Raw genomic sequence first — 26,997 nt, 5'->3', positions numbered from 1 at the left:
AGCTGCATTTGTCTGGCGAGAGCAGGGTGCAGGCTCCCTATATGATGTCGTAATAGAATTTTAATTTCAGTGCTGTATAATTGTGATGCCAAACCAATCAACAATGGTAGCCTCAGTCAGTCAGTGCAGCGGCTTGAAGACCTGGGAGTAGGGCGACAGGACGGCCTCCTGCACCATCTTCCTCGGGTCGCCTGGATCAGGCCCCCACCGCCCCACCTCATCTCAATGCTCATGTTGGGGGTCTCGACGAACGTCATGGTGAACTCACCCACCTTCTCCGTGCGTCCTCGCTTACCAGCCCGCAGGAAGAGCTTGTTGCCCCTATGGTAGGAGAAGATGCCGCTCGTGAGCCGCACGATGTCCCCGGGCTCGAAGGCATCGCACTCGGTGCCCCACAACAGGAAATGCACCGTTGCCGTCTCGTCGGCCACTAGTGACAGGCAAGTCTCCTCCCTGCCGTTAACACCCAGAGTAAGCGCACCATGAACCATAGCTAAGTTTGCATTGCAAAAATTCTGGTCTCGCTGTGTCGAATTCATGCTCAGTGTTATTGACGAAGCATCGTTCAGTCTGCACCGGGCATTTCAACGAACACGTTAGTGGCGGAGGTAGGATTGGAGTTAAACCCGGGCCAAATTCTTCTTTTGAGAACATGAAAAAACTACTTTCTACAACTACCCATGTGAGAACATAGTACAAAATATGGTTCAGTTGCTCAATAATTCTATAATTTGTTTGCTACTCTTTTCTACCGTCGATACAAATATGAAATCCGTGCCTCCCAAAATACAATTATCATTGGTACAAATATGAAATCTGTGCCTCCCAAAATATAATTATCATTTGGTACAAATATGAAATCTTAGCAGCGTCTCTTCATCTTCTATTTCTAACAAACAATAAATGGTATCAAATGCAACGATTCGAGTTCGATCAATACATAAACGCAGTTCTATTTCAGTTCAGTTTGAGCTGGCTATGGTTTAAAAATACTGTAGAACTTACCCTGTCCTCTGTCCGGCTGTGAGCGCTCCTCTCCTCCGAAAATTCAGAAACAGCAGCTACTGCCTGTGCGAGTCGACGAGCAACAAGCAGGCGGGGGAGCAGCCGAGCAGCGTAGGGTGGCCGGCCGGCTGGCCCGCGGCGCAGCAGAGGCGGCGGCGGCCGCCGGGGAGCACTGCCGTGCGGTGGGGGCCTGGGTGGGAGGAGCCGGGAGGGGGAGCAACGGAGCGGGGGCAGGGCGGTGGGGCGGCGCCTGGGCGTGTGCTCGGGGCTTTTGTTGGGTCGGAAGTCGGAACCCGTTTCGTCCGACCGGGCCGGGTCCGTCAGACGAACCGCGTCCCGCTTCCACGGCTCCACCCCGTCTAGCCCGAGCACGGCTCCCCACCTTGCTCCACCCCTCCGCAACTCCGTCCACTATCGCCTTCGCCGCCGGCCGCCGCAGCTGCAGCCGCCCTCCGTCGGAGATCTGGGCTCACCCGGTATATATTCATCACCTCACCTCTCTCCCCTAAACCTCAGCCGATCCGAGCGATCCCGCGCTATCCTTACGCCCTCGCGCTCACGGCTAGATCCGGCGCGGGCGATCGGAAACGAAACCGACGTGGACATTGATGTTCAGAATTTCGATAGGGCAGCTCTTGCTTAGCGTTCGGTGGTGGTTGGGAAATGACCAGATGGACGGATGAGTTTTGCATAGCTGTAGATGATTTCATTCGTAACTCGCTTACTTAGCTTTGCAGATCGAATGTTAGCTCAGTTCAGTTGGATGCTGCCTGAGCAAACCACCATAGTCATAGGCACAGATCACATTGGAGCTTGAATGAACTTTTTTTTTTTGAGCAAGAGAGGGGGGGGGGGGGGGGGGGGGGCTCCGATTTCATTAACGAAACCACCACGAATTCGTTCGCTACAGCGCCACCTAATTAACTACCATCTTCCAACGATAAAGGAGCTTGAATGAACTATGCTGAATTCTGGTCATCTTCGAAAAATTCCTTTTCCCCTTGCTCGGATGTTGACTAATTCACTTGGAGCTTACATCTTGCTGTCATTCTTAAGCTCCCCTCTTTTGTTTTGTAGCAGGAGTGCTCAGCCGATTTCACGCGGATAATCAAAGTGGACAAATTACAATAGAGTGCATGGTTGTTTCTAGCAATGAAGCGCTTTGTCTACATAAATGACGAATCGTACCAGAATGACTACTGTGATAACCAGATTTCTAACACAAAGTATACCTTATGGAACTTCCTGCCCAAGAATCTATGGGAGCAATTCAGGTTCGTATTTTCTATTAGCATTCATTCTGTAATGACTTCAGAAATGTGAGTACATTTCTGCCTTTCTTGGTGTAGAAGCCCTGACTGAAGTTGTGTTGCCTGTACTTTGTAGAACTAATGCTTGATTTGGTGTTTCAGGCGTTTCATGAATCAATATTTCCTATTGATAGCATGTCTCCAACTGTGGTCACTTATTACTCCTGTAAATCCTGCAAGCACATGGGGCCCACTTATAGTAATTTTCGCCGTTTCGGCAACCAAAGAGGCCTGGGATGACTACAATAGGTACATTTCAGACAAGCAAGCGAATGAGAAGAAAGTGTGGATTGTAAAGAATGGTGCACGCAAACATGTATGTTTTTCTTGGAGACTTTTGGTTACATTGTAAGCATAAAATTATTACAAATACCACTTGGATAGCCAGGGAATGCTTCCTTAGGGGTAGAATATGAGACTAGAGCTATGGATGAACCTGTTTATTCTTAGTTTTTCTTAATGCCAAGTATTGCAGTAGGCCTTATTATAAAGATGGCTCGCCTGAAACATTTAGTAAGACTAGTCTAATAATAACTTACCTAACTAATAGATAAGATAGCAACTAAAGAGATAAGATGCTAACTAATGCAATCTCAACTTGGTTACAGAGTGGCTGCTGCCGCTGGCCCTAGCCAGTGCAGTTGTGGGTGACATATATCGTGAAGCGTTTAATTGTATTATGCAAATACTGTAGGAATGGTGTACGTGTATCCAAATTTGAAAATAATTTGTTTGAGATGTCTGATATTCTTGCAAACTCAATACTTGTTTTGGTTCACACTGTTTAACAGTATAGATCTAGATCAAGATGCATACCTATTTGTCTACACTACTGTATGTTTACTTTTTGTTGTCATTTCCAAGTGTATGGACTGGGTACTATTTTGAAACTTGCACCTGTGAATATGGTGTTCTCCAATTCTTTTATGTAGATTCGAGCACAAGATATCCGTGTTGGTAACATAGTATGGATTCGAGAGAATGAAGAAGTTCCATGTGACCTTGTTTTAACAGGAACTTCTGAACCACAAGGCATTTGTCATGTTGAGGTAAAACACGCGGTGAAGCCAACAGTGCTTAAATTCCACCTCCCACCTTTGTTTTATGATTAACCTTTAACTGCATTCAGCTTTTGGACTTGAGTAACCTAAATGCATTTTGCTTAAAAGAGGGAATTCTGTTGTGTATGCGAACTGATATGCATGCTATATGTCCAACTCGATATTCCAATGTGAAGTGCTGTCCATGTCTAACTTAGTCTGTACGAGAATAGTGGGTATTCTCTCAGCTGAGGTGAAGCACCTCAAGTTGTTCAGTGAATTTTTTTTATGTACAAATGATGACTGATGCTTGTGAATTCCACTATCATAATGTGTTTGGTAAGTTTTTGTTTTCAATTGCCCTCATGTTAAATCTGCAGACGGGAAAATTGTAGGGGAGGCCTCCGCAGTATATATTTTATTTACAATAAAGGAGCATGTTTACAAGAGTATCTACAAACAGGCAGCAAGAATAGCCAGTGCCTACAAAGAAGCAGTGCAAAAGATATACAATAGATTTGCTCTAGAGAGTATCTAGAAAAAGGAAAGGAGTCCTAGACTCCTAAATCATAGAACTGGATGTTTGCATAGCTTTTATTTCTGTTTCGTGAAATAGTCTTCATGTAACTCGAGATAATAGTTCAATTCAAATTTTACAGTGTATTGGTAGAACACACTCTGTTCATGTTCAGCCTATACATTGTTAGAATAATCCTGCAGTGTTGCTTTCTGTTTGAGTTTAAATGGTAGCTTGGATTTTGCTTTCTATGATGTGCAATCTGACTGACCCAACGTTATTCTCGATATAACCGAGGTTAATTTGATGAACAATGTTAGCCCTTCCTGTATATTTTGTGGTAGCCACATTTTAAACTTCATTTGTGATATCCTGAATTCCTGATGATTTTATTCCTTGTCTAGTACCTAGCTATATTTCAAATCTTGTTGTGTACAAAATAAAACACAGTAGATGAATGTCTATTGTAAACCTAACACTCTTGAGTTTTGTTTATTTTGTAGACAGCCGCCCTTGACGGGGAAATTGACTTGAAAACAAGAGTAATCCCAACAACATGTATAGGACTGGACTCTGAACAATTGCACAAAATAAAGGTTCTGGCATTTTTGTTTCTGCATGCCTATGATTCTGCTTTTTTTATTATTCCTCACTACCTGCATGCATTAATTGAACACAGGGTGTCATTGAGTGCCCAATCCCAGACAAAGACATAAGAAGATTTGATGCAAACATCAGGCTGTTTCCTCCATTTATTGATAACGATATTTGTCCATTGACTATTAATAACACATTACTACAATCGTGCTACTTGAGAAATACAGAATGGGCTTGTGGAGTGGCAGTTTATACAGGTGAGTTTTGAATTAATTTTGTCATGACCTTGTCTACCACTACACCAAACCAGATTGTAGTTCAAACATGTAGTATGTTTTTCTTACACTTTTGCGTCAGTGTTAGTATCGGTTCACTTCATAGTTCATACTCAATTCTCTCTGGAGGGCAAACATGTTGACAATGTATGTTTGAAGGAAAGACTGTGTCTACTAGATAACACCCTGTGTGTTGCTGTGGAAATTTATAGCAATGAAATTATCAAAATAATAATAATTAGAATACATGAAAATAGTACCGCACCATGTTCTCACCATATGAGCGGTAACAAACCTAGAGGTAAATAGATTGTGGATGCATGTTATATTGCCTTGTGACATTCAAGTTCAGTTATTTGTTACTGAAAAAATAAAAAATGATGATGTGGAGGGCTTGCATGTGCTTGATGATGTAGAGGGCTTGCATATGATGGAAAGTGGAAATTGAACAGTGAAAGGGTTGCATGTGTTTGATGATGCGGATGGCTTGCAAGTGGTGGGAAGTGAAAAGTGAAAAGTGGAAGGGTTGCATGCTCTTGATGATGTGGATGGCTTGCATGTGCATTTAAATGGGATCATTTACTTAGATATATAGGAATCGTTTACTTAGATATATAGGATTAGTAAGATAGAGTTTAACACTAATTACATAGGTATGAATGTGGAACCAGGTGGACAGTTTTCTATTCTAATACTGACTGATCCATATGACAATATTTGAGAAAGTTTATCTTAGCTTGATATTTTATTTCTCTTGAGATTATAAGCCCGACCGTTTATTTATCTCAACTTTGCAGGCAATGAGACTAAGTTGGGGATGAGTAGGGGAGTCCCAGAGCCCAAGCTTACTGCCATGGATGCAATGATTGATAAGCTTACTGGTGCGATATTCTTATTTCAACTTGCAGTTGTTGTCGTTCTTGGATCTGCAGGCAATGTTTGGAAGGACACTGAAGCTCGGAAGGTAAATTTGCTGTCAATCTCAGCTTCCATATTTCTACTGTTAATATATATATTACTATTTCCTAGGAACCTATGATGAGTTATCTTGTATAATGCAAGTATCTTCTCACAAACATGTAGCAAAAGTCATGTCTGTGTGCAAGCCTAAGAAACACCTCTTTCCACATGCTCTACGTTTTAGGACCTGAAGATTATAAGCAACTTTTCAGATTTTCTTTTGTAACTATTTAAGAACATGCACATTCCATATTCCTTAACTGGGGCTATTTCTACGTTTTAGTGCACTTTCACGGGGGACGCCAACCTGAGTACACTTTTCTCTGCATGGTTCATAACCAACCAAAACATTCCAGGCTGTATCATAGAAAAGAAAAGATTTTTAGATTGGCCTTGACATGTATCTGCATTCTAGTTCTGTAAGCCTGGCACTATGGTTATTTTTGAAGCAATTGGGCTTTCTATTTTCGTGGGTTTCTGTAATGGTTTATATGCTTTTAATCATTGAGTTAATGCTTTGTGTTCTGGATTGGACTGATTCCTAATCACCATTGCCCTTAGCCAAACGATCATTTTCATTAGTATTCCTCTTCTTCTTTTGTCCTTTCTAGAAATTAGCATAACAACAGTCTTGATCTTAAGCAGCACTAGCACACTAGTCAGTAACTAGCAATAGAATCTGCACATTCAAGACAATTTTTTTTTGTTCCTGAAAACCTTTAGCTCAACCGTTATAGTGCATCAATGCAGATCTAAGAAATGATCACTAACCCAGTTCTGTACATATCCTCCCCCATCACCACCTTCCAGATTAGAGCTAAAACCCGCATGAAGAATCTCTAACCCAAACCTCCTAGCGGGAATCAAACACATGGCTTCATTTATTATTTTGTAAGCTCCATATATCTTCATGAATAATATGAGCCTTCTGTTTTCCTTTTCTGCTCCTCTGCACCTATTACCCTGTCCTTTTGGCGATCATGTGCCAGTTACAGTTATGCACTTTTTTATATAATCATCTGACAATGCTTCGCATCATTTCTTAGCAATGGTATGTCAAGTATGATGATGATGAACCATGGTATCAGATTTTGGTTATCCCTTTGCGGTTTGAGCTATTGTGTTCAATTATGATTCCCATTTCAATAAAGGTATTACTCTGCCAGTCCATCTAATTCTGATATAATTCCTTCTCTTCTGTTATGTGATTATGCAACTATTTTCTGTCTCATGTTAATAATTTCGTGGTTTAATATTTGCACCATCAAGTTAGTCAAATAAACAAGTCCACCTTTGAAACACAGCTGAGTGCATGGGGTAAACCATAATTTAAATTTGAATCAAGCAATGGAATAGTCGGAAGACAAACTAAATCCCCATAGCCTCTTAACCATGGAGTCATAGATAAGGGCAAGTTCCCTATCTTTGGACCCTTACCAACGGCAGCACATGAAATTTTTGTTTTAGTAGAGTAAAACGGACCTCCACCGAGGTTGATGTCTCCCCCTGTTGAATCAAAAGCACTGATACCGAACTTTGTTAGAGTATGCTATATACTCCCTCCGTCCTGAATTACTTGTCTTGGATTTGTCTAGATAAATGTATCTAGACATGTTTTAGTGTTAGATACATCTGTATCTAGAAAAATCTAAGACAAAGTAATTTGGGACGGAGGTAATAGTATATTGCACTGGGTACTAGCAAAGAAGCAAGCATATGAAGATAACAGGACCCTATCCGTTTTTTTTGCTAGTTGTACTAGTGTTTGAAATCCCATGGTGCTAATGAGTCATGAATTCCCAACCCAGATTAGGATCTCAAAGCAAGTTTATTCAGTGAAAAATAGAAGAAATTTGAACTGAAATACATATATTTGGGGTTCTGCTAGGGACTTTTTCTTGAGTCAAATTTGAGTTTAGTTTAGAAACCAATGAAGTCCTTGTTTGTTTTAGCATAAGCTGGGGGCTACTTAATTTCTGCTAAATGCTTCCTCAAAGTAGTAATACATAGTTGTAAATGCTAATATTTCTTTTAAGTTTTTAAAGGAAGTTTTGAGCAAGTTTTTAAAGGAACTTTCTATGTGTCATGTAGGTTTCACTGGACTTCGTTAAGAGTATGTATGCAAAGTTCATAGATTGGGACGAGGAGATTTACGACCAGGAAACAGATACACCTGCTCACGCAGCAAAGTAAGTGAACATCTGCATTTTTTGGAAAGTAACATGTTTTCCCTTTTTTTGTTTTCTAAATCTAATCATCTCACATTAACTTTCAGCACAGCAATTAGTGAAGACTTGGGACAAGTTGAGTATATTTTGACAGATAAAACTGGGACTCTGACTGAGAACAAAATGATCTTCAGGAGGTGCTGTATTGCGGGCACCTTGTATGGGAATGAAAGTGGAGACGCGCTTAAAGGTCATATTTAATCTCTTATAAAGATTTTCTTCTTGATTCTGCCAGTAAAAATCTCATAAAACTAGGGCCCTGATCATGTTTATTAAAATGATTGTCTTTTGAAGTATGATTTCATTAGTGAGCTTAGCATTGAATTCAAGGGGTTGTGAATAGTAGGGTGTGTTTATTCTGATCACTAAGTCTCTAAAGGTCTTGTTATTAACTAGTAAATCGCTAACCATGTCTTATAAATTACTTTTCTGCTGAATTTGGTTAATTGCATCCATCCTCTTAAAAGCAGTATTGATGTAACCACTGTGTACTGATGTCATTTTCTCTCTGTAGATATTGAACTGCTGAATGCTGTTGCCGATAATTCGCCCCATGTCATTAAATTCTTGACAGTCATGGCACTTTGCAATACAGTTATTCCTATAAAAAGGTTATATCTTTGCCTGTGCGATAGTGACACTCCACAATCCATCTTCCTTCCGTTTACCTTACCTTTACCTGTTTTTTGCACTTCAGTCCTAGCGGAACAATATCATATAAAGCTCAGTCCCAGGATGAGGATGCTCTTGTTAATGCAGCATCTAATTTGCATGTGGTGCTTGTCAGCAAAAATGGAAATAATGCTGGTAATTTTTGTACATTTCACCATGATCTCCTGACTTATACTTGTTTGTTTCTTGTCCTTGTGGTTGTTATGGATAAATAATAAGGAATGCTTTAAGCAGAAATTCACTTCAACAGACGGGTGATTCAATATGAGATACTTGACATTCTAGAATTCACCTCTGATCGGAAAAGAATGTCTATTGTAATATCGGATAGTCAAAGTGGCAAGATTTTCCTCTTGTCCAAAGGCGCAGATGAGGCTATTCTTCCTTTGGCTTATTGTGGTAATCACCCTTTTTTGTTCTTTATTCCTTGACTTGGTTTCTTACTCTGCATATGGATGCTAATCCATTATGTCTTGTCTCTTTGCCTCTGTAGAAGCATATAACATAGAAAACTACATAGCTTTGTCAGCAACTCAATCATTTCCACATGCATTGACCATTAGATTTAATGATCTTAATTTTTCAGGACAGCAAATAAAGACATTTGTTGACGCGGTTGACAAATATGCTCAGCTGGGATTACGCACACTCTGCTTGGGATGGCGTGAACTAAGTTTGGAGGAGTACCTAGAATGGTCTCGGTTATTTAAGGAGGCCAACAGCGCGTTAGTTGACCGGGAGGTAATTATCATACTCCCTCCGATCCATATTAATTGTCGCTGGTTTAGTACAACTTTAGTACAACCTTAGTTCAAAGCTGAGACACTTTTCTCCGCTCGGAGGGAGTAGTAGTTATTTTCTTTATTTACATACGTTTATACTGAAACTAAAAACAGTAGTGCTTCTTTTTCGCAGTGGAAAGTTGCTGAGGTTTGCCAGAAATTAGAGCACACCCTGGATATACTTGGTATCAGTGCGATAGAGGATCGGCTCCAGGTGTTACCTTTGCTTTGATTTCCTCTCTTGTGAAGTACGCTAATATCGTTCATTTGTTTTTGGCATTTTCTTACCCTGTGTCCCTGTCTTCTGGCTTGTTCTGACTATAGGATGGTGTGCCAGAAACTATTGAAATACTGAGACAGTCAGGAATCAATTTTTGGATGTTAACTGGAGATAAACAAAGCACTGCTATTCAAATAGCTCTTTTGTGCAATTTAATTTCTTCAGGTAGCTGTCCTTTACTGAATAGTTTCACTACCTAGAAGGTTCTTTGGGCTCATCACTTAATAGTTTACTGTTTATTTGGGTGTTGCACTGGTGGTATTAGGTGGAACTTGCCAACCCACTGCACAACTATGAACTATCTCTGCCTATTGGTTTGAAATTTTGTGTGATGAAGCCTCTCTATTACTTGACATGTGACATTCTAATCTTCTATGTGACTAAGCCCATATATTAGATCAAGAAGTAAAACATGACACTAATAAGATTCAAATCATATAAAATGTCTGATGGCACAAATTTCAGGTAGATTATTGATTCCACGAAATTGCTCTGTGTGGGTGTGTGTGTGTGTGGGCGAAGGTGTGTGTGCATGCGTGGGTGGGTAAAGCAGCACAAGGTTGTGGAGGAGCAATTCCACCTTGCTGCTACGAAGTGTACAGCACAATTGGTGAAGGAACTACTTCAGCGTGCTGCGCTACATATCGCTCGAGGCAAATATAGGCCGATATGGCAGCAGGAGTTCACAATCCAGAACTCCTAGTGCACAAGATCTAGTCCAAGATCCTTAGATAAGAACACCAAGTTCTATTATAGGTAGTGGGGTACATAGTCTGGTTACAAACTAGCGGTGAGGACCTCTATTTATAGGCTTTGGGAAGCCTTCACATCTCAACTTCTACTTATAGCTAGAACACTCTAGAAAACATTACTTAAGATACAATATTCCACCCATAGCTAGAAGACTCTAGAGAACAGTAGCTAAAGCTAAGAAAACAAGCAAGTACTAGATTGGAGTAGAAGTATCTAGAGGTAGTCAAATGGATTTCACTTCTGATTTTATTTTTATTTTCCTTCTCTATTGTTCCTCATCAGTGGGGCGATTGCACTAGTTTAGGTGCAATAACTCAGTTTGAACGAGGGTCCTTAAATCCAAAAAAAAAATCATGTCGAAGGGAACTAATAAGACGAAACTGTTGCGTGACTTTTGTTCCATTGTCTTAGAGCCCAAGGGTCAGCTCTTGTATATCAATGGGAAAACCGAAGATGAAGTTGCCAGGAGCTTGGAAAGAGTTCTACTCACTATGCGGATAACTTCTTCTGAACCTAAGGTTAGTTAACTTGTTGTAGGTAAAAATAATTAGTACCCTGAATGCCTTTCGGTGAAATATCACCCTGAAGAAATTTATTATATTCCCTTCATGTCAAAATTCATGTCGTTTTGGACGTTGGCAGGGTCTCCAAGGCTACACTTTGCCCATCGGTTTCTGTTAAATGTGTTTCTTCAAATAAAATTATTTTTACAGTATGAAAGTATATTTTATGGTGGTTCTAGTCTTATCAATTTGGTATTGGAGATGTTGGCAAAACTTTCTATTTGATGGTCAAACACTCAATATGTTTAACTAATGACATGTATGTGACACGGAGGGGGTATTCATCTTGTGTTTAATTTGTTGATAAACACTCGATATGTTTAACTAATGACATGTATGTGACACGGAGGGGGTATTCATCTTTTGTTTAATTTGTTGGTTGATGTAGTTTTTTGCTTGGAGCAGGAGTTAGCGTTTGTTGTGGATGGATGGGCTCTTGAAATTATTCTAACACGCTACAAGGAAGCTTTTACGGAACTAGCAGTTCTTTCAAAGACAGCAATATGCTGTCGTGTTACACCTTCACAGAAAGCACAGGTAATTTTTTGCTGCTGGAATTTTCATGTTTACCTGAGCCAAGTATATAATCACTATTGGCTATTTGACTAATAGACCTAATAAGTAAAAAAAATGCAATACATCAATTGTGTCATGTCCTTTCTAAATGAAAAATGGAAAAGAAGAGAGAGAAAATCAACTGGTGGATCTCCATGTCTTTGTTTTGAGGAGGAGGCTACGCAATTACCTCCTTATTGTCTAGCACTGAGCAATTATTTCATGTGTTCTAGTATATCACCCACAGCCAGTAATTTGTTCTGTAAGAAGCAGATCAATGTGCACGATCACTCATAATATATCCATCTGTAATCTACCTGGGCCCTATTTTTCCTATTCAATATTCTGCATATTCGCCCGGATTTTTTCTCCATGTGTTGATCATCTTTCATTTCTGGGTAGCTTGTCAAGCTTCTAAAGTCATGTGACTATCGAACTTTGGCAATTGGCGATGGTGGGAATGATGTCAGGATGATACAGCAGGCTCACATTGGTGTAGGGATTAGTGGTAGAGAAGGTCTTCAAGCAGCAAGGGCTGCTGACTATAGCATCGGCAGTAAGTCGTCTTCATATTTGACCTTCATGTTCTCACTATTTTTACATTGATTACATTATTGCTTTGTAGAATTTTCACCTCATCTCGTTTCTATACAAAAAACAATCTACCACGTGTTGTCATTTTTTCTTCATTCTTCTGGATAATAAATTGATTAAACAATTCTGGATAATAAATTGATTTCAACAAATGCACTAACCAAATGCCATTGGACCTTGGTGTTGTGATTGTGCCCATTATGTCCTACATGCAAATTAATAATGAAATGAGCCCCCCCCCTCTCTCTCTCTTCCATTCCTTCTCTCCCGTGATACCTACTCCCGTTCTTCCTTGCCGGTGTCTCTCCCTTGACCGCTGGATGTTTGGTTGCGGAAGTGGGACATGGGAACATTTGCTTCTGTGGTGGAGCTTCAAATCGATGGGTGTTAACCAGTTGGTAGTACTGACTATTGTGATGCGAGCAATTTGTGTAGAAGTTGGCTGGAGTGGCTTCACAGTGGAGGGGGTGCATGATCGTCTTTGTACTCAGCGGCGACGAAAACATGAGCGAGAATGGGGTCGGAAGAAGAGCTGTAGCATCAGCGAGATGAGGAAAGGCTGTTGTTATTGGCTAAAACGTACTCCCTCCGTTCCAAAATAATAGAAGTTCTAGGATTATCCTAACTCAAGCTTTTAGAAATTTGATCAAGTCTATAAACAATCTACAAAGATCTACAATATCAAATATATATATATATATATATATATATATATATATATATATAATTTTAAAATATATTTCGTAATAGATCTAATGAAGCAAATTTGGTGTTGTAGATGTTGATATATTTTTATATAGACTTGGTTAAAATACTGAAGTTTGAGTTAGGTCAAATTACAGCGGAAGCCGCCCTCTGGGCTGGGGCTGGGGCCTCAGGCCTTCGGCTGGTACTCCCAGCCACCTGGGACGTCCATTAAAACCTTTGTAATGCTCTCTGTAAACCGTCTCCTAGGAGGCATGTTACTTTTTCCCTACCTTTTCAAGAAACACAAAGTCTTTGCGTTTTCTTGAAAAAAGAACTTCAATTATTTTGGAACGGAGAGAGTAGCAGTTTGATGGCCTCGCACCATGCGATCTAGTCATGGACGTCTGCGGCAAATCTTAGAGGTGCATTTGACTGGTAGATTAAGCACAGCCGGAGGAAGAGGAAGGCTATTCGGTGGCAGATGGGACCTATTGTTTTTGTAGCGAGAGCAGGGGTATTTGCCTGCTCCCAAGTGTACATGGCAAGTTTGTACTGGACAGTCCTGGGTTAAATGTCCTTACAAACCACCTAAGGGGGGTCAAGTGGACAAAAATCAATACTTCAGGAGGGATAATAGATGGTTTCATTCCTGGGAGTTGTGTATGCTCTCTCCTTAAATTATCACTGGGCCATGTTTTAGTTTCTTGAGATGTTTCACATGTAAACGGAGCTAACAGAAGATTTAGCAAAGCCAAAATTATATCCTAAGCTGTGTTGAACGTCTGAGCTGTCACAAAAAAACAGGTATGAATAGGTACTTTGATACGGAGCAAATAGCAAAAGCAATCTCTGCTGCCCGGTGTATCCTAAGGAAAAGGTTGCATCGATGAAACTCTCAAGTATACTTATGAGGGTATGTAGGCAATACCTTTCTAAAGGCAAGAAATTACAAGCAACCCTACTACTCCCTCCGTCCCATAATATAAGAGCGTTTTGTGTTAAAAACGCTCTTATATTATGGGATGGAGGGAGTACTAAATAAAGATAACATGCTATGAGGTATGTATATGAACCCTGTATCTAAAGAATACGTCTGAAGGGTTTAAAAGAATAATCAGAAACTATTGGACACTTACTAACACGATGATGTGCATAACAATGAGAGCTTCCCCTGAAATTTTCAAAATACAATCGAAGTTGTGGGCAAGAGTTTGATAATATGGTGTCCCTAGATAATTTTCGTGTTTTATGAAATTTCTCGACTGATGGTCTCATAATTTGACTACATAATGGTTGTTACAGTGAAATTTCTGATGGCTTTCTACTTCTGCTTTTCCTTCTTGGCAGAGTTCAGGTTCTTGAAAAGGCTCATTCTTGTCCATGGACGATACTCATACAACCGTACTGCCTTTCTTTCGCAGTATTCGTTCTACAAGTCATTGTTAATTTGCTTTATTCAGATACTGTAAGTCACGACGAAACATCATTTTGGTCGCCTTCTTATTTTACCTTGAGCTCTTATATGTAATATCTTTCTCATATTCCATTTCTCGTTAAAAGCATATTGATAATAGTTGCTCTTGTCAGCATTCTCATATTATATGCGTGCAGTTTTTCTTTTGTTTCAGGTATTGCCGGAACAAGTTTATTCAATTCAGTTAGTTTAATGGCCTATAATGTCTTCTACACAAGCATTCCTGTTTTAACTACTGTTCTGGACAAGGATTTATCTGAAAAGACAGTGACACAAAACCCAGAAATTTTACTATACTGCCAGGCTGGAAGGTAAATTTATACCTCCTTTCATTTGTTGTTGACGGCTTCCACAAGTTCTATATGTCCTCTTAGTATATGCAATAAATTATCTGTAATTTTTTAGAATCAAGTTTGTGTTGCTTCACTAATATGTACATTTTTTAGGCTTTTGAATCCAAGTACTTTTGCTGGTTGGTTTGGTCGATCGTTATATCATGTGAGTACATCTTTGTCCCCCCATGCTATGCTTCTAGTCTGCAAATGCCAGTTGCAAAAAACATGAAAATAAATTTCATGCATTTCACTAGAATTTGTAATGCCCATGCACAGGTGTTGACGTGCCTGATGAGAGCTTCTTTTCTTGGTTGATTTCAGGCAATTGTTGTTTTCTTAATCACCATTCATGCTTATGCCAATGAAAAAAGTGAGATGGAGGAGTTGTCAATGGTTGCTCTCTCAGGAAGTATTTGGTTGCAGGCTTTTGTCGTGACACTGGAGATGAGGTGAGAAATCAAAACTTGAATCATAATGCTTATAACAACGTCTACATTGTACACTGTACTTGTTCTGACCTGTCTTTCCATTTTTCAGTTCTTTCACTTTTCTGCAGTTTCTGGCAATATGGGGAAACTTCGCTGCTTTCTACGTCATAAATCTCTGTATCAGCACTATACCAACTGCTGGGATGTACACCATCATGTTCCGCCTTTGTAGACAGCCGTCATACTGGATAACAATGCTGGTAAGCATTACTATAATGTTCTTTTGATTGGTTTATTATTGCACACACGATCCTCACGACGATGTGATATCAATGTTTCAGCTAATCAGTGGAGTTGGCATGGGTCCTGTATTAGCTCTGAAATATTTCAGATACACGTACAGTCCGAGTGCGATTAACATTCTTCAGAAGGCCGAGCGATCTCGTGGGCCAATGTACACCCTGGTAAATCTGGAATCTCAACTCAGATCAGAGCAAGGCAATTCGACCAACTCCATTTTGACGGCGCCAGTCAAGAATAAGAACTCAGTTTACGAGCCCCTACTGTCTGATTCTCCTATGGCATCCAGGAGATCACTAGCATCGTCATCATTTGACATCTTTCAGCCAGCTCAATCAAGGGTTCCTGCTGCTTATCCCAGAAATATTAAAACCAGTTAACCTTTGGTTGTCATTGTAGCACAGGTTACATAAACCCTCGACAAAGAAAAATGGAATGACAAATAATAGAGGTCAGTTGAATTAGATGTGTGGTATAGCCAGTAGGAAAAAAAAGGTTGTGTTGCATACTTGTATAGCGCCGTTAAGGACTTGCTATATATTGCCCAGAATATAAATGTGAAACTGATTATATCTACCTGCATTTTACTCAAAATGATAAAAAAAGATTTATTGCAAAGATGAGGCTAATGGTACTAATATGGCTTTATATATAATAACTAATTTTCCCCTCGATAAACTTGGTTAAAGATTCAGAAGTTTGACTTTCCAAAAAACTAATGCACCTTATATATTTTTTACTTTGAAATGGAGGGAGTAATAATTTGTTGGGAAGAGAAAATTATCTAAGTTGCATGATTCATTACCTTTCAAAAAGTTGTTTGAGTGGATGCAAACAGTATAGAAGGGTCACACTTGTGCATGTAAACAAAAGCCTGAAGATAAAATGACTGATTATGATATGTGCACTTTCTTGAACTAAAACCATGACATTTATTTGGGACGTAGGGAGTAGATGCCCCCAAGAATGTTGTCCAAAATGAATAAAAAACGAGACCATTTAGGACTAGCCCTTGGAGGTATATTTTTATAGAAGAAAATCTCTAAGCACCCTGTTCTCAATGTTGTTCGAAATCACTTCACATCAATTGGTTGTATCCATTCGTGGACTATGCAAACAAATTCTTGAGGTTGCAAATTTGAGATGTCTTGGAATTGTCTTGTGGGCTGGCTCAAACTAATAATGAAACAATAAAAGACCTGCATCGTGTCGGATGGATCAACTTGCTACGATGACGCGCAGCGTTTGTTAGCTGTTTATGTGTATGGCGCGCCACCTGTGACGGCAGCGGGCTGGCCGGAGAAGAAGCTGCACGGCCGTCCTAGCCATGACAGGTTCACGGTTAGGCGAAGCTGGCGTCGTCGAGATCGTCGGTCCTTCCCCTCTCATTATTCCTCACGGGCACGGCACCACCGGCCATATGGCTGTGCGGCGTTAACTCTGCCTTGGTACCTCTTGGAAGATTTTGGTCCTTCTGAGTGCATATGTTCAACGTAATTATCTTATTTCAGGTACTCCCATGGACATAGAGCGGACCACTGGAAGGAGAAAAGGCAAAAAAAAAAAAGCTTGAGCATCGTAGGTAGGCTGTTGGTGGATCGGTCCATGCAGGGATTAAAGCCTTGTCTGGTCATGGCCGGCTTTTAATCTCGCAGTCGGAGGTATAGTATTACGGGGGTGTTTAGTTTCAGAGACTTTTTTGTGTTGGGACTAAAAAAAGTTCCTAAAGTCTCTAGCAAACCAAACAGGGGGGACTTTTTTGGGACTTTTTGCTAAAAGTCCTTAGAAGCACCTCCTTGAGAGTCTTTTTTAAAAAGTCCTAGGGACTAGAAAAAGTCCTAGGACTAGAGAACCAAACACCACCTACACTACACGGCGGCAATGAATAGGAACACGACTAATGATGTAGACCAACTGTTATGGGATCACCGATTTTTTGGAGGCCATCATCAGCATTCAGTCATGGCGTTAATGGTACCAGCAAGCCCAGCATGGGTCGCCTATCCTCCTTAAATTCTTTTGGGAGTACTATGAACCGGGGCAGAACATTTTTCATAGGATCAAAGAAAATATGTAATCAAGGGCAACAATTTGGTCGAAATGATTACCCCTCCCCGTAAAAAAAAGAAAAATAAATGATTACCCTAAAAAAATGGTCGAAATGATATACCGTCATGTTTATATAATTAGAAGTACATACGCCAATAGTCAGCGAACTTTTGCTGTGAGGGAGGGGCAATTTGCGAACGGTTTAGATGCCAAGTTTAGTGGTACGAGAGTGGCAATTCTTTTGGAAACGCATGATAATTTCTGAAAAGAATAAAAAATTGCGGGAAAAAAGGAAGGACTTGCCATTACCAAGTAAAGTTGGCACAAAAAACGTTCGCTCGCCATCTCGTTCGTTCGTTGGTTATCTTTTTCGTTTAATTAAAGATGGGACATGCGTCGTCCATCTGTCAGCCGCGACAGCCTCACGCTTGAATTCCCTTCCGTTCGTGGCATGTTTGGTTAGGCGTGGCAATGGCACATGACGTACTGCCGGCCTTATCGGTCATCATGTGCCGTGGATACAGTACAATGATGCCCTTCCATGCTTACCGTCCTTGCGGAACGTCGCTATCCCTATGCCATCGTCTGGTAAACTTGATCAAATGATTAGGCGGATTCACGGCTTCACAGACTACTAACCGGAGGACGTGACACCCCCCACAAAAATACTCCCAAGGACGACATACATGCATGTTTGAAGCTTGGAATTATACCGAAAAAGTCGATCGGTATAGGACTGTCAGTAGATATCTCTGTGTGAGCTTAGGGCACGGTCACCGCGGCACCCACCACCCAACTAATCAACGGAATTAACAGATTTGCCCGTGTACTTAACACAGCTCAAAAACGTTGCCAACTCGCAGGCACGATTACTTAGCAAGGAAGTCTCGAACCACAAACAATATCAACCTATTGCGTAGTACATGCACGAGAGGAAACGGTTTTCGCGAGAGCCAAATGCGAGGCAGGCATTAATGTCATGACAGTCGCCTGGCTGACATGCCCTGCTGCCTATCCATCACCTAATTAAGTCCAAACCAACCTCTGCCAGGCAACCTACGCCCCGTCCCTGTCCTCCTACCGCCCCAACCCATACCTTTTCCTCTCCAAACAGACACCCAAACAGCCATAGTTGTTGGCAGTGGCAGGGGAACAAGTTGAACAACAACGCACGCAGCCGACCAAGTTTTCGATCAGTTCCGTTGGGCTCGATCTTTCTGGGTAGATTCTCGTCTAGGATCGAAACTCCATCGTGTGCGGTGGCGCTGTTTGTTGCACGTCGACGTGCAAGCAACGTGAGCCGTCAATGGATGTCTCTGCATAACCACACATCGGTGAAAGGTTTCCTCTCGGATGCGATGGACGGACCAGACTACTAAGTTATATTCATGCTGTTCTCGAGGAGAATAAGATGAAAGCCATCACGGTGAAAGCGAACGTTAGGAAACATTCGCCTCAATTTTTTTACTCCAATAAGAACAGGAACATACTGTAGTAATGCGGTCCACTTGGCACCACGAATCTGGAAGATGGACTCGGACCACACGACGCTCCGCGGTGAGGTTAAGACTGACCATAATGAAGAGTAACTCAGACTAGTAACATAAGCCATCACGGTGAAAGTGAACGTTAGGAAACATTCGCCTCAATTTTTTTACTCCAATAAGAACAGCAACATACTGTAGTAATACGGTCCACTTGGCGCCACGGATTTGGGAGATGGACTCGGACCACACGACGCTCTGCGGCGAGGTTAAGACTGGCCACAATGGAGAGTAATTTAGACTAGTAACATGCCTATGTTACTAGTCAATATTACTACCTCTATAGTGGTAAGTAACATTATGTGTGGTAACATGCAACACTTTATTTATTAGGCTATAGACTTATTTACCTTGATATGTGTGATGTTACTCATACTATCCCTTGTAGACTAGCCACAGTGGGAGTAACTTCGGTAGTAACATCGAGTCCAACTCAGCAATTTTGCTTATGTGGCAATGAGTTAATGAGGAGAGATGTAGTACTAGTAACTTAGCTAGTTACTGTAACATCACATGTCCCAATGCAATATGAGTCTATAACGTAATAAATGAAGCTTTGCATGTTACCACACTTATGTTACTACCCACTATTGAGGTAGTAGCATAGAGTAGTAACATGGGCATGTTACTATTCTATGTTACTACCCATTGTGGCTAGTCGTACATGCCTCTCTTTATTTATTTATTGCTTGCCACATCATCTATTTTACCTAGATATGTGTGATGTTACTATCTATATTACTTCATCGTGGATAGTCTAAACCAAACCAGTGGTCTGTGCCTGCCTGTTTTTGTCTACCCCGTGCGTACGTATACTTGCTCCGTCGCACACAACAGACTTAGTCAAGAAGCATACGCTTGGCAGGGACGACATTATGGCCACCCCTAACCGCCACCTTCCCCACCACCGTGAGCGCCATCAATGCCGTCCTCGCCTCGCCTTAAATCCCTCCTCCTACCCCTTCCCCTCCCTCCCTCCATCGCACATTGCCTGCTTACTGGCTCCCCGCCATTGCTGACCAGTGACCGCAACCACCACCTTCCTGCCACTATATATATACCCCGCGCGCGCTGACGCAGTGACAAATCGCACGGGCGGCGCGCGGCTTAGCTGTATTGCACTGTCCACCACCGCCAGCATCAAATATCTCCGGCGAGAGTTTCCGCGATATTTGTTTCTTTCCAGAGAGTTTTCCGGGAAGGGGGAGGAGGAGGAGCGGCGGCATGGTGTTCTTCTGCTTCCTGGTGGACCAGCGGCGGAAGGTGCGGAGCAGCAAGCCGGCGGCGGGGATCTGCTCGCGGTGCGGCGGCTGCGCCAGCGTGGCGGACATGGAGACGGCCACGCGGCTCTGCTACCTCCTCACCGTGCACCGCGTCACCTGGCGCGCCATCATCTGCACCTTCTGCGGCGCCATGCTCAAGTCCTACCGCCACTACAGGCTCTACTAGGCCGGCGGCCGACGCTGATTGATCTGCGCGCGCGACGGACGGCCGGCCGGCCACCGTCTCCACCCACGTCCCGTTTCCTGACTGACGGCCGGTGGAGCCTGCCTGTATGTGCTAGCTAGTTTTGTTTGCTCGATCTGCTTAATTTGTGTTTCAGGCATGCCCTCTAGCTTGAGCTTGGAGATTGTTACACCGGATGGATTCTTGTGGTCTTATGTACATATACGGAGTAGTATTATGCAAGGTGGCTAGTCTTGATTAGTTATTTAATTTCCTCCGAAATAAGGTTGCATTGCCTCGTCTTCTCAGTCTCCGTCGAGAGTGTAAAAACTGAGAAAGGGTTTTGCTCCGTGCATACAATAGGTGCCGGCTCCTCTGTTTATATGCATAGCAACGAGGTTGTTGCGTCCACAATCAGGAGCTAACAAACTGAATCTTATGGCTTTACAACTTGATACGCAAGTCTAGCTAACTATCTGGACTCTCTACATCATTGTCTGCACAACATCTACACGTATCTTAACAGACCCATAGGATTAGTTAGTAGGATCTCATGCAAGAGAGAAGGGGAGAAGTGTCAGAATCTTGTTATCCATCACTAAGTAGCTCCTCTTGTAATAGTAGCATGGCTGTTCATACATTTCCCCTCTCCTCTCCACGGCATTAACGTGTGGTTCCTCACACTTTTCATCTTTCTTTGTTGTTCGAGAAAATCACACTTTTCATCTGACAAGGCCCTATTGTCTGCTACTACTATGAGATATTTCGAAATAAACAAGACGGGGGATATTTGTGTGGCGTTGTTGTTAAAATTTGTTCTGTCAATTCCTGCGATCTTTTTTATTCTGTCAAAATTTTGGTCCGCTGGAGGGGAAAGCAATAGCGTTTGAAAATTGAAACCCCATGGCAGGCCGACCACCAACAAGTGAGCATTAACTGCATGTGCATGCATACGAGGACATATGGCACATGGATGTGGACAGCCCATACCAAACTACTCCTACTCTGGTGTAAATTTCGTTGGCGCACGATGTACAATGTCTGCGCCAGCTGGTGTATGTTGAAGGAAGTGATTTATTACAACTGTCACCAGAGCCCAGATGCCGTCGACAGGCCATTTCTACGGTCATGGTAATTGAGCACTCGGCACAGTGCACATGTGCAATTAATAATGTACAACTATTGTCAAGCAACTACGCAGTGAGTACTCTTCAGGAACCCTGCAACGGTAATTTTTAATGGACTGGGAGCGCGCCACTTGGCATGCTCTCAGCCGTCGCCACGTGTTGCGTTTTAAACGCTTCCTCTGATTTTTTTATTTCCTGTACACGTTTCTGGCATTTAGATGGATTTTTTGGTTTTTTGGCTTTTCGGTTTTTCACCGGTTTTGGCAAAAAAAACCCCGCAAACAATGTGTTTTTTTACTTCTTCCGGAGGCACGGATTTTCTTGTGCGATAAAAAAAATCATTTTTTTCCTTTCACAAGAGGCACATATTTACTTTTCGTGGATGCACGTATTTGCTTACTCAAGATGCATAGGCGTGCCTCTCGGAAAAGGAGAAAAACATTTTTTTTTGTTTTTTCCTTCTTTTCATGAGAGGCACAAATTATTTCTCATGTAGGTACGAATTTGTTTCCGCGAGATGGCAGTCGTGCCTTTCGGAAAAGAGGAAAAAACACATTTTTTCCTTCTACAAGAGGCATAGATCTATTTCTCACGGAGGCATGGATTTGTAGTCGTGCCTCTCGAAAAAGGAAAATAGGGGGGGGGGGTGGTCTTTCTTTCGTGAGAAGCACGTCTCTCGAAAAAGGGAAACAATATGTTTCTTTTTTTTCATTCCATGAGAGGCACAAATTTACATCTCATGGAGGCACGGATTTGCTTCCGCGAGAGGCATAGCCGTGCCTTTCGAAAAAGAAAAAAACACCTTTTTTTTTTCTTCCGTGTGAGGAACAGATCTATTTCTTGTGGAGGCATGGATTTGCAGTCGTGCCTCTAGAAAAATAAAAAAGCGTGTTTTTCTAAAAGAAAAATATTTTTTTTATTCCGTGAGAGGCACAAATTTACTTCTCATGGAGGCACGGATTTGCTTCTATGAGAGGCACAATCATGTCTCTCGGAAAAAGAGAAAATGTGTTTTTTAATTTTTCCACGAGAGGTGAAGGAAATATGCCCTAGAGGCAATAATAAAGTTATTATTTATTTTCACATATCATGATAAATGTTTAATATTCATGCTAGAATTGTATTAACCGGAAACATAATACATGTGTGAATACATAGACAAACATAATGTCACTAGTATGCCTCTACTTGACTAGCTCGTTAATCAAAGATGGTTAAGTTTCCTAACCATAGACATGAGTTGTCATTTGATTAACGGGATCACATCATTAAGAGAATGATGTGATTGACTTGACCCATTCCGTTAGCTTAGCACTTGATCGTTTAGTTTACTTCTATTGCTTTCTTCATGACTTATACATGTTCCTATGACTATGAGATTATGCAACTCCCGATTACCAGAGGAACACTTTGTGTGCTACCAAACGTCACAACATAACTGGGTGATTATAAAGGTGCTCTACAGGTGTCTCCGATGGTACTTGTTGAGTTGGCATTGATCGAGATTAGGATTTGTCACTCCGACTGTCGGAGAGGTATCTCTGGGCCCTCTCGGTAATGCACATCACAATAAGCCTTGCAAGCAATGTGACTAATGAGTTAGTTGCGGGATGATGCATTACGTAACGAGTAAAGAGACATGCCGGTAACGAGATTGAGCTAGGTATTGAGATTCCGACGATCGAATCTCGGGCAAGTAACATACCGATGACAAAGGGAACAACGTATGTTGTTATGCGGTTTGACCGATAAAGATCTTCATAGAATATGTGGGATCCAATATGAGCATCCAGGTTCCGCTATTGGTTATTGACCGGAGACGTGTCTCGGTCATGTCTACATAGTTCTCGAACCCGTAGGGTCCGCACGCTTAAAGTTCGGTGACGATTGGTATTATGAGTTTTGGTGTTTTGATGTACCGAAGGTAGTTCGGAGTCCCGGATATGATCACGGACATGACGAGGAGTCTTGAAATGGTCGAGACGTAAAGATCGATATATTGGACGACTATATTCGGACACCGGAAGTGTTCTGGGTGGTTTCGGAGAAAACCGGAGTGCCGGAGGGTTACCGGAACCCCCCGGGGAGAAATAGTGGGCCTTATGGGCCTTAGTGGAGAGAGAAAGGGTTGGCCTAGGGCAGACCGCGCGCGCCTTTCCCTCTGGTCCGAATTGGACTAGGAGAGGGGGGGGCGGCGCCCCCCTTTCCTTCTCCCTCTCCCCCTTCCTTTCCCCCTCCTAGTAGGAGTAGGAAAGAGGGGAGTCCTACTCCTACTAGGAGGAGGACTCCTCCTCCTGGCGCGCCTACAGGGGCCGGCCGGCCTCCCCCGTTGCTCCTTTATATACGGGGGCAGGGGGGCACCTCTAGACACACAAGTTGATCTGTTGATCTCTCCCAGCCATGTGCGGTGCCCCCCTCCACCATAATCCACCTCGATCATATCGTAGCGGTGCTTAGGCGAAGCCCTGCGTCGGTAGCATCATCATCACCGTCATCACGCCGTCGTGCTGACGAAACTCTCCGGCGAAGCTTTGCTGGATCGGAGCTCACGGGACGTCATCAAGTTGAACGTGTGCTGAACTCAGAGGTGCTGTGCGTTCGGTACTTGGATCGGTCGGATCGTGAAGACGTACGACTACATCAACCGCGTTGTGCTAACGCTTCCGCTTTCGGTCTACGAGGGTACGTGGACACACTCTCCCCTCTCGTTGCTATGCATCACCATGATCTTGCGTGTGCGCAGGAATTTTTTTGAAATTACTACGTTCCCTAACAGTGGTATCAGAGCCTGGTTTATGCGTAGATGTAATATGCACGAGTAGAACACAAGTGAGTTGTGGGCGATACAAGTCATACTGCTTACCAGCATGTCATACTTTGGTTCGGCGGTATTGTTGGATGAAGCGGCCCGGACCGACATTACGCGTACGCTTACGCGAGACTGGTTCTACCGACGTGCTTTGCACATAGGTGGCTGGCGGGTGTCAGTTTCTCCAACTTTAGTTGAACCGAGTGTGGCTACGCCGGTCCTTGAGAAGGTTAAAACAACACTAACTTGACGAACTATCGTTGTGGTTTTGATGCGTAGGTAAGAACGGTTCTTGCTCAGCCCGTAGCAGCCACGTAAAACTTGCAACAACAAAGTAGCGGACGTCTAAATTGTTTTTGCAGGGCATGTTGTGATGTGATATGATCAAGACATGATATGAGATGATCATGTTTTGTAACGGAGTTATCGGCAACTGGCAGGAGCCATATGGTTGTCGCTTTATTGTATGCAATGCAATCGCCCTGTAATTGCTTTACTTTATCACTAAGCGGTAGCGATAGTCGTAGAAGCAATAGTTGGCGAGACGACAACGATGCTACGATGGAGATCAAGGTGTCGCGCCGGTGACGATGGTGATCATGACGGTGCTTTGGAGATGGAGATCAAAGGCACAAGATGATGATGGCCATATCATATCACTTATATTGATTGCATGTGATGTTTATCCTTTATGCATCTTATTCTGCTTTGTTTGACGGTAGCATTATAAGATGATCTCTCACTAAATTTCAAGGTAAAAGTGTTCTCCCTGAGTATGCACCGTTGCCAAAGTTCGTCGTGCCGAGACACCACGTGATGATCGGGTGTGATAAGCTCAACGTTCATCTACAACGGGTGTAAGACAGTTTTACACACGCAGAATACTCGGGTTAAACTTGACGAGCCTAGCATATGCAGATATGGCCTCGGAACACTGAGACCGAAAGGTCGAGCGTGAATCATATAGTAGATATGATCAACATAGTGATGTTCACCATTGAAAACTACTCCATTTCACGTGATGATCGGTTATGGTTTAGTTGATATGGATCACGTGATCACTTAGATGATTAGAGGGATGTCTATCTAAGTGGGAGTTCTTAAGTAATATGATTAATTGAACTTAAATTTACCATGAACTTAGTATCTGATAGTATTTTGCTTGTCTATGTTGTTGTAGATAGATGGCCCGTGCTATTGTTCCGTTGAATTTTAATGCGTTCCTTGAGAAAGCAAAGTTGAAAGATGATGGTAGCAATTACACGGACTGGTCCGTAACTTGAGGATATCCTCATTGCTGCACAGAAGAATTACGTCCTGGAAGCACCGTTGGGTGCCAGGCCTGCTGCAGATGCAACTGACGACATTAAGAACGTCTGGCAGAGCAAAGCTGATGACTACTCGATAGTTCAGTGTGCCATGCTTTACGGCTTAGAACCGGGGCTTCAACGACGTTTTGAATGTCATGGAGCATATGAGATGTTCCAGGAGTTGAAGCTGATATTTCAAGCAAATGCCCGGATTGAGAGATATGAAGTCTCCAATAAGTTCTACAACTGCAAAATGGAGGAGAATAGTTCTGTCAGTGAACATATACTCAAAATGTCTGGGTATAACAATCACTTGATTCAACTGGGAGTTAATCTTCCGGATGATAGTGTCATTGATAGAATTCTTCAATCACTGCCACCAAGCTACAAGAGCTTCGTGATGAACTATAAAATGCAAGGGATGGATAAGACAATTCCCGAGCTCTTCGCAATGCTAAAGGTTGCGGAGGTAGAAATCAAGAAGGAGCATCAAGTCTTGATGGTCAACAAGACCACCAGTTTCAAGAAAAAGGGTAAAGTGAAGAAGAAGGGGAACTTCAAGAAGAACAGCAAACAAGTTGATGCTCAAGAGAAGAAACCCAAGTCTGGACCTAAGCCTGAGACTGAGTGCTTCTACTGCAAACAGACTGGTCACTGGAAGCGGAACTGCCCCAAGTATTTGGCGGATAAGAAGGATGGCAAGGTGAACAAAGGTATATGTGATATACATGTTATTGATGTGTACCTTACTAGAGCTCGCAGTAGCACCTGGGTATTTGATACTGGTTCTGTTGCTAATATTTGCAACTCGAAACAGGGACTACGGATTAAGCGAAGACTGGCTAAGGACGAGGTGACGATGCGCGTGGGAAATGGTTCCAAAGTCGATGTGATCGCCGTCGGCACGCTACCTCTACATCTACCTTCGGGATTAGTTTTAGACCTAAATAATTGTTATTTGGTGCCAGCGTTAAGCATGAACATTATATCTGGATCTTGTTTGATGCGAGACGGTTATTCATTTAAATCTGAGAATAATGGTTGTTCTATTTATATGAGTAATATCTTTTATGGTCATGCACCCTTGAAGAGTGGTCTATTTGTGATGAATCTCGATAGTAGTGATACACATATTCATAATGTTGAAGCCAAAAGATGCAGAGTTGATAATGATAGTGCAACTTATTTGTGGCACTGCCGTTTGGGTCATATTGGTGTAAAGCGCATGAAGAAACTCCATACTGATGGACTTTTGGAATCACTTGATTATGAATCACTTGGTACTTGCGAACCATGCCTCATGGGCAAGATGACTAAAACGCCGTTCTCCGGAACAATGGAGCGAGCAACAGATTTG

General features: G+C 42.2%; 2 protein-coding genes and 1 pseudogene across 3 annotated transcripts; 2 read left to right on the top strand and 1 right to left on the bottom strand.

Annotated features, from left to right (window-relative positions):
* Positions 1-120: 120 nt before the first annotated feature.
* On the bottom strand, positions 121-1,611 carry LOC123055735 (SOSS complex subunit B homolog; annotated as a pseudogene).
* LOC123052411 (phospholipid-transporting ATPase 2) lies at positions 1,300-15,931 on the top strand. 2 transcript variants are annotated; one of them, XM_044475571.1, is made up of 25 exons: positions 1,300-1,481; positions 2,083-2,279; positions 2,418-2,631; positions 3,248-3,364; positions 4,376-4,468; positions 4,552-4,726; positions 5,542-5,708; positions 6,751-6,855; positions 7,796-7,893; positions 7,980-8,122; positions 8,447-8,543; positions 8,630-8,739; positions 8,839-9,003; positions 9,191-9,345; positions 9,520-9,600; positions 9,711-9,831; positions 10,831-10,937; positions 11,388-11,519; positions 11,940-12,093; positions 14,166-14,283; positions 14,430-14,603; positions 14,739-14,790; positions 14,949-15,076; positions 15,165-15,315; positions 15,397-15,931. In XM_044475571.1, the coding sequence occupies exons 2-25, from the start codon at positions 2,158-2,160 to the stop codon at positions 15,733-15,735; spliced, it is 3,318 nt and encodes a 1,105-aa protein (XP_044331506.1). In that variant the 5' UTR covers positions 1,300-1,481; positions 2,083-2,157; the 3' UTR covers positions 15,736-15,931. The 2 variants fall into 2 exon arrangements, with proteins under 2 accessions (XP_044331506.1, XP_044331507.1); XM_044475572.1 differs by having other exon boundaries at positions 1,321-1,481; positions 2,086-2,279.
* Positions 15,932-19,918: 3,987 nt separating this feature from the next.
* On the top strand, positions 19,919-20,664 carry LOC123052410 (uncharacterized). Its single transcript, XM_044475570.1, has one exon. It carries the CDS (start codon positions 20,173-20,175, stop codon positions 20,395-20,397), a length of 225 nt encoding a protein of 74 aa, XP_044331505.1. The 5' UTR covers positions 19,919-20,172; the 3' UTR covers positions 20,398-20,664.
* The last annotated feature ends 6,333 nt before the right edge of the window (positions 20,665-26,997 follow it).

Source organism: Triticum aestivum, chromosome 2D (genome assembly GCF_018294505.1).
Source record: "Triticum aestivum cultivar Chinese Spring chromosome 2D, IWGSC CS RefSeq v2.1, whole genome shotgun sequence".
In the NCBI taxonomy this organism is placed as follows: Eukaryota; Viridiplantae; Streptophyta; class Magnoliopsida; order Poales; family Poaceae; genus Triticum; species Triticum aestivum.
This window is presented reverse-complemented; position numbering and strand designations above follow the sequence as displayed.

Bases quoted from the DNA above. Each gene is read 5' to 3' on its own strand.
- LOC123052411 (XM_044475571.1), top strand. From the start codon at position 2,158: ATGAAGCGCTTTGTCTACATAAATGACGAATCGTACCAGAATGACTAC. The intron at 4,727-5,541 runs GTGAGTTTTGAA...TCAACTTTGCAG, and splicing joins TGGAGTGGCAGTTTATACAG to GCAATGAGACTAAGTTGGGG. The intron at 9,346-9,519 runs GTAATTATCATA...TCTTTTTCGCAG, and splicing joins GCGCGTTAGTTGACCGGGAG to TGGAAAGTTGCTGAGGTTTG.
- LOC123052410 (XM_044475570.1), top strand. From the start codon at position 20,173: ATGGTGTTCTTCTGCTTCCTGGTGGACCAGCGGCGGAAGGTGCGGAGC.